Here is a 7,188-nt window from a genome sequence, read left to right as displayed (position 1 = left end):
CATACAAAAGATAATAATTTAACATGGTTCAGTTCAACCGACCTTGTCCACGGATGAGAAACAAGATCTACTAGTTATAGAGAATTATAAACATACATCAAATCAATCTCACTCAATAATCAATACCCATAGGTTCTCTCAATCCCCTCTAGTCCTACGAAATATTCTCAATTCAAACAAATATAAACCCATGTGACCAAACACATACTCATATACATCCATACATCATACTTATGTAGACTATCTCAATTTTTTCTAGTCCACTCACATGCACCATACTTATGTGGACCCTCTTAGTTTCCTTTAGTCTACTTACAAACATACAAAAATACACACTCATAAAATGTAAATCTCCAATAGTGCCCACATGCATCATACCTATGTATACCCTCTCAGTTTCTTTTAATCTACTTACAAACATACAAGAATGCACACTCATAAAATGTAAATCTCCAATAATGTTATGAGTTGTCTATCACATAAAATCTTACAACTCTCTAACTTTATAGATACTTCACCTATTTATAACCATAGAAAATTACTATTAAGAATCCATTTTCCTTTTAAAATTTTTTTTATGTAAATCAAACTTGCTTATTAAGAATCAATTTTCTCTTATATTCTTTTTCTGCAAGAATTCTTGTCTATCAAGTAATATATGACTAATTACAAACAAATTTCTTATGGGATTTAAGTTATTATTAAGATTTTTTTTTCTCTTAGAATTCTTCTTTTGCAAGTTTTTTTATCTATCAAGTAATATATGACTAATCCCAAACAAATCTTTTATGAGATTTGAGTTATTATTCTCAACAATTTTAATCCAATTTTTTTCATAAATTAATTAAAGTATTAAAATCATAATGTGATGCCATTTGATCTTTAGATAACAATAAAAATCATGTATCTTGGCCTGCAGATCATTGATTCTTTAAGTAAAACGTTATCAAACTCATCTTAATTTAATTTTCATGCAGTCCATAAAATTAGAATAATATTGTAGTTTGTAAATATATATTTGATAATGTTTTACTTAAAGAATCAATGATCTGCAGGCCAAAAAATATTACTTTTACTGTTATCAAAAGATCAAATGGCATCACATTATGATTTTAATTCTTTAATTAATTTATGAAAAATGTAATATAAAAAATCCATTAAATATTTATTCTAACAATCAATTTGCATGTTGGAGATTCATTCACTTTTTTTTTATTTGACCCATGAAAATATCATATATATGGGGATTATTAGAGAGATTACAAGACCTAACTGACAATCTTCTTTGACATAGAAAATATTTTTATTATCATTGCTGATCCATCACCATACAATTTTTTTTTTTTTAAATCTTATCCAATAAATACACCTAATTAATTAAATAAATATATTGTATCCTGCCTTAATCATGCATGAAAAAAAAATGCTGCCTTTTCATTAAGAATCCTTTTCCTTTTCCATAGTTCCTCTTGCTGTTTTCTGATTCTATTCTTTCAATACATCCATCAACTTAGGGTTATGAATGCTCTTTTTCCTTTTTTTTTTCCAAAATAAATTGGTATAAAAATAAAAATATTTTTTACACGATAGATAATTCTTTTAATTAAAATTTTAACAATCTTTATTTTTTGGGTAAAGATTTTCTTTAAATTAAGGAAATAAAAGAAATTTCTAGAGATTTTTTTTAATGCTAGTGAGATGTTACAATATTGGATTAAATTAAGCGAATTAATTATTTGACCATTAATTAAATAGATGGGTTTAAAATTGATGAAAAATCCCAAACCATCCTAATAAATCCACTTGTCATAAAATTAAGAAATTAGGACTAATGTCGTCTAAACATAAGACATGTTGACTTCGACAATTAAATTAATGTTCTTACACTAGAAAAGAGATTAAAGAAACAATATACACAAGAAAATGTAAGACAAAATTTTTAAGACATCGACTCGATAAAAAAATTCGAACTTGATTCTTTGAATGTAAATAAAAAATTATAAACTTGACAAGTATATGATAACATCGACTTTGTTATTGTAATTTAGGTCGATTTCATGAATACATAAAAAATATATATAAATATAAATTATGTTCGCATTGACATTGTTACATGTGTTAATTGTTCAAGGATTTTACTTATATGTTAAAAAATATATGCAAAATGTATATAGAAGACAAAGAGAAAACTTGCTAGTTGACTTTCGAGTCTTACTTGGTTGTTTGCATTTGGTTAAAAACAACCTAGAAGAACCTTGTAATTAAGGAAGACAAAAAGAAGGGTATGATCATAATTATTTTTTTGGTCAGAATTTATTACTAATTTATTTCATTATATACAATTTCATAGTTCACTGAGTTGATGTGCTCAACTCGGTGTTTCTTATTTTTGTGCCTTAGCTGCTTAGCCCATAATTCAAATAAATGGTTGAAAATGAATTTCTTAGGTTTGATTTGGAAATTTAAAAAAATAATGTAAAATTTACTCATGAATTACAGAAATCAAACTTGTAAATAGTAATTAAAGATATATTGAAAAGTAATGGAAGAGAATCAGATTAAAAATTTTCTGTCAATTCATGATTCTAAACAAAAATTTCTACTTTTGAAAAAAACCAAAATAATAATAATAATAATAAATATACCACATTTCTTTCCAACACAATTTTCATCTCATGGTTTTCCCAATTATGTGCTAATTTTGTATTGATTTGCATCAATGCCAGGACTTAATTTCCCCCACCTTTTTCTTAATTCACTTAAGTTCACAACAACTTAATTTCCCAAAAATAAAATACCCTTTGCCATATTAGGGTATGAAGTAAAAGTCTCAATGTGATGCATACATTTTATTCATAGCCAAAGTATGATATTCAGCCAATGTTCCCAATTAAAGCAAAAGAAACTGTGACATTAATTATCAGATGAATTATGCTGTCCAAAAGAGTAATACAAGTAAATGATTCCACTATTTTAAGCAAATGATAGAGATAGGAAACTAAGTTAACCAGTTTGCTTTGATGGCTTATATCCATTTGAAGTACGCATGTTAGGCTCAATTCCTATATTCCTTTAGAAATATAACCCTTAAAACAATAACTTTTGTCTGGCACTATTAATTTCTTACAAAAATAAATACATATTTGAACAGTTTGAATGTGCTATTATAATTAAACATTATAGCATCATGTCTAAAGTATTTCTTAGTTCAAATCAAGAAGCAATCCTACTCGATTATTATCGATTAATAACTTTTTTTTCGTACGAATTCAAAGTATATGCTAGCTTTAAAATCTATTTAATTAAATAATAAAATAAATCAGAATCATTTTCAATGAAGTGATCTCATTAGTCTTTTTTTTTTTTTCATTTCAACAACTACATTTCTTGTGGGAATATAAGGGGAAAAAGTTAAAATTATAGATAGTTTTGGTTTTTTTAAGGCTGTTTTATAGCCAATTTTGAGTAATTAATACCCTATTGAACTCGGAGCTTATTGCCAACTAGCCATGCCTACAACGGAGTTTATATCTGAGTTGATTCAACAAGTTTAAGTTTTGACCAACATTTTTTTCAATAATTTAATCATGATTATAATAATTAACCACTTCCCATTAATCAAATCAAGTCAAAAGTTAACTTGAAAGCGAAATTAAACTGATAATAACTTTGCCAGCAAAGAAGAGCCGCCCCTCCTACTTATATATATAAAGGTTTTTTTTTTTTTTTCCATCCTCTGATGAGTCACCTTAGACGTTTCATATAATTTTCATGCAATATATAAGCTGTGACCTCAAAGTGTCTCTGTGAAAGGAAATGAACTGTTCCTGCACTCAAAAGAAAACCCTTTTAAAATCTTACCATATAGCTTGGATTTAATCTCCCTCTTCATTTGCTACAAACCAAAGAGTTTAACTCTTTTTCATTCGGTCTTCGTCATCGGCTCAGATCAGAGGTGAGAGACTAATACCTTTGCTGTTATGCAAAGATAAGAATTTTTATCAGCATGTTATCATGAGTAGTTTTTTTAGCATGATAGGGAAGGAAACCCTTTTTTTTTTTGGCCTTGCTTTCATTTTGCTATGATGTTTTTGATTTTCGGTTTAGTATAATATCAGTTTAGTATGCTTTGTGTTATGAGTATACGGCATTGTTATATCCTGAATTCTCAGGTTTGAGACATGACAGTTCCAACAATCTTTCTTTCCTAAGTTGTCTGATTGTTTTGAACTTCGCTATATATTATGTATAGGCTTTTGGACTCAAAGCTAGGGGGAATCCAGCTTCTGATCTTTGAGCATTGAAAATTTTGAGGGATTAATTTCTTTGAAGGAAAATCTGATCAATTGTTGAAGATGAGGAATGCTCTTCTTTCGCCGGTGTCCTCACAGTTCTACAACATTGGTATAATGATCATTCTAAACCCTATAAGATTAATCCCCAGGGACTTATATGCTATGGTAATCCTTAATTTCTAGTTTTATATTTATTTTTGCTCTCAATTTCATTTATTTATTATTATTTTTTTTAGGAAACAATGAAGTTCAGACGCCATGTTTGGATGTCCTTACGCAGATGGAAAACAAAGGGTATATGTTCTGTCTTAACCAAAATTTAGTTTGTGCAATAAAAGGGAATCATTTGCATCAGCTAAGCTTATCAGTTTCCATTGACGGGAGAAACAGAAGAAGATATATAAGAACTCATTACACTTGGAACAATTAACTATGAAAATTTAATTTCATCTTCCATCTGTAAAATTGAATACAAAACTTTTATGCAACCATGTTTTTCTTCAAATGATCAGATCAAAATATCCCTTAATTACAGCCGGACATCGATAAGTTCTTAGGATCAAGTAATTTCATCATGGCAGCATAAATTATTTACATCATGGTTGTCAAACTTTATTCCATTTGTCCTGAATTCAATGTCAAGACTGAGGAAGTGCTGGTGGGATACCACTTCATTCATGAATGGCTATCTTTAGTTGTAAGGGGAATATTTTTTCTTGCAGTTGAAGAACTTATTTATTGAAAAAATCCAAATTAAATGTCTGACTATTTTTATAACCTGTTCCTTTTGTATACATTTTTAGCAGAGATGCCCATGGGGATACCTTTTCTCTGGAATCAAAAATATACAACAATGACAACCAGCTCAGAGATGGGGCCTTCGTTATTCCTTACCAATCCCATATTAACTCTCATTTACAAGGTTTGTTTAATATCTCTATCACAACTTTTTGCAGGAATTTCTGACTTTTCCGAATCTCAGCCTACCATTTTTTTAGCACAAAAATAGACGGTAACCTAGGGGTAGGGTTGGCAAGTGTTGGGATTCGAATTTCATACCTGCTCAATATCATTTCTTAAAAGTGACAGCACGAAGCAATTGAGCTAAGCTCCGTTCAGTCTCAGCCTAACATTTCCTTTTTTCTCTGTGACACATTTTCTATTTGGTTCATATATGAAATTTTACATGCGAGAGTAGTGAAAAAAAAAAAAAACAAAGGTAAAAATACCCTTTGTTTGGTGTTAGATTATCAGTGTGGTAGCTCCAACTGTGACAACAATTTTCAGCAGTCCATGTCACTTAGCAACAAGCTAGCAATTCCCCTCTTTGAACCGGTACGATAAACTCTGATCATGCCCTTTGTTTCAGACTATAGGAATAAGGGGAAAGTCATGTTTTCGATCTTCAAAAATTGTTGGTTTCATTTTTCTTAGGACATTCAGAACTTACAAAATGGAAGGAAACGTGGGATTGAGGTTAACAATGACCAAATGCCATTAAATGGGACTGATTCTTTGAATGAGTGGAAGAATAACAAGAGAAAGAAATTGTCATCTTTTGAACAACAACAACCTCATCAAATCACTGAATCATTAACAGATATCAAAGATTGCAGGGTATGGAATTTGCAGTATCTAATGAAAATTATTGAATTTTGTAATGTAGTTACAAAGGAAACAAAAATCAAGTTTCAAGTTTTTCCTCTTTTTTTGTTTACAGTTGCATATGCCAGTGAGAAGAAGCCAAAGGCTAAGTGACAAGATTACAGCTCTTCAAAAGTTGGTTTCCCCATATGGAAAGGTCAGTTTTAATTGTACTTTAAGATGATAAATAAATCCAACATTAAATTAAAAAAAAAAAAAAAGAAACATCTTTATTAGTTTAATCTGATAATTTTGTTCGGTCCAATGTCCATTTCCACATTAAAATTTATTATCTTTTGTCTTTTGGCAAATAAAAAGAATAAATGGTCTGGTTTGATTGAATTTATTGCAGACTGATACTGCTTCAGTCCTCCAAGAGGCTGCTCTTTACATCAAACTTCTGCAAGAACAAATTCAGGTATATTAATTTTAAACTCCTTACCTATTCATGGCTCAAAATCCAAATTAAGGCTTCTTTCTTACTTTTTTTTTTTTTGGATTAATTTCTCATTTAAAATTTTCTACTTTCACCACAGAATTTGTTTCAGATGCTGAGCAGCTCATATACCAGTCTAAGAGCAATTCATCGACAGGTAAATAATAACATTGTATCAAAAAACATCTTAGATGAAGTCAGAGCTACAACCTCCTTTGTACGATATAGCCATTGAGGTTTTTTTTTAATTAAATTCTTATTTTATAAAATTGCATATCAACAGGAAATTGGAAAGAAGCAACAGGATTTAAGAAGCGGAGGGCTTTGCTTGGTTCCCATTTCATTTACCCAACAAGTGACAAAAGAAGACAAGATTGATACTAATTATATATCAAGAAAAACCATCATCCCTAGAAATTTTTAATAGCAATATCATGTTGTTTATCCAATTTTAACAGTTAAATTTGTAGTAAAAGAAAAGAAACATTTGGTTTTTTTTCTAGTTACAATATGGGAGCAGTATTTAGTAATCATATTGGGGATTGGGTCCATTTTCTTCTTAATGATTTACTAAACAAAGCATAGACCACTTCTGACTCAGATGGAGTGAAAAAAAGAAAAAAGGGAAAGTTTTGTTACAGAGGGAGAGCCAAAGTGCACCCAAAGCCAAGCTTTACCCAATATTTGAGTGGGAAATTTCTTTCCTTTTCCTTCTCACTTTCTATCTTGCCAAACGGTTCCCTCTCGTTCTCGCTCTCTGTTACTAATTTTTTCAGCATTCGAAATTCTACGCTGTAATGGAACCTGTTTATT

The 7,188-nt window shown here is 29.7% G+C and overlaps 1 protein-coding gene across 2 annotated transcripts; it reads left to right on the top strand.

The window, feature by feature from the left end:
• The first annotated feature begins 3,731 nt into the window (after window positions 1–3,731).
• Window positions 3,732–6,924, top strand: LOC111309803 (uncharacterized). Of its 2 annotated transcripts, none has more exons than XM_022908806.2 (10): window positions 3,732–3,955; window positions 4,253–4,404; window positions 4,532–4,589; window positions 5,102–5,217; window positions 5,542–5,630; window positions 5,730–5,912; window positions 6,016–6,096; window positions 6,292–6,357; window positions 6,476–6,532; window positions 6,659–6,924. In XM_022908806.2, the coding sequence occupies exons 2-10, from the start codon at window positions 4,356–4,358 to the stop codon at window positions 6,797–6,799; spliced, it is 840 nt and encodes a 279-aa protein (XP_022764541.2). In that variant the 5' UTR covers window positions 3,732–3,955; window positions 4,253–4,355; the 3' UTR covers window positions 6,800–6,924. The 2 variants fall into 2 exon arrangements, with proteins under 2 accessions (XP_022764541.2, XP_089604460.1); XM_089748334.1 differs by having other exon boundaries at window positions 5,099–5,217.
• Window positions 6,925–7,188: the final 264 nt, after the last annotated feature.

This window comes from Durio zibethinus, chromosome 19 (genome assembly GCF_047325235.1).
Source record: "Durio zibethinus cultivar Kanyao isolate XHJ-2024 chromosome 19, ASM4732523v1, whole genome shotgun sequence".
In the NCBI taxonomy this organism is placed as follows: domain Eukaryota; kingdom Viridiplantae; phylum Streptophyta; class Magnoliopsida; order Malvales; family Malvaceae; genus Durio; species Durio zibethinus.
This window is presented reverse-complemented; position numbering and strand designations above follow the sequence as displayed.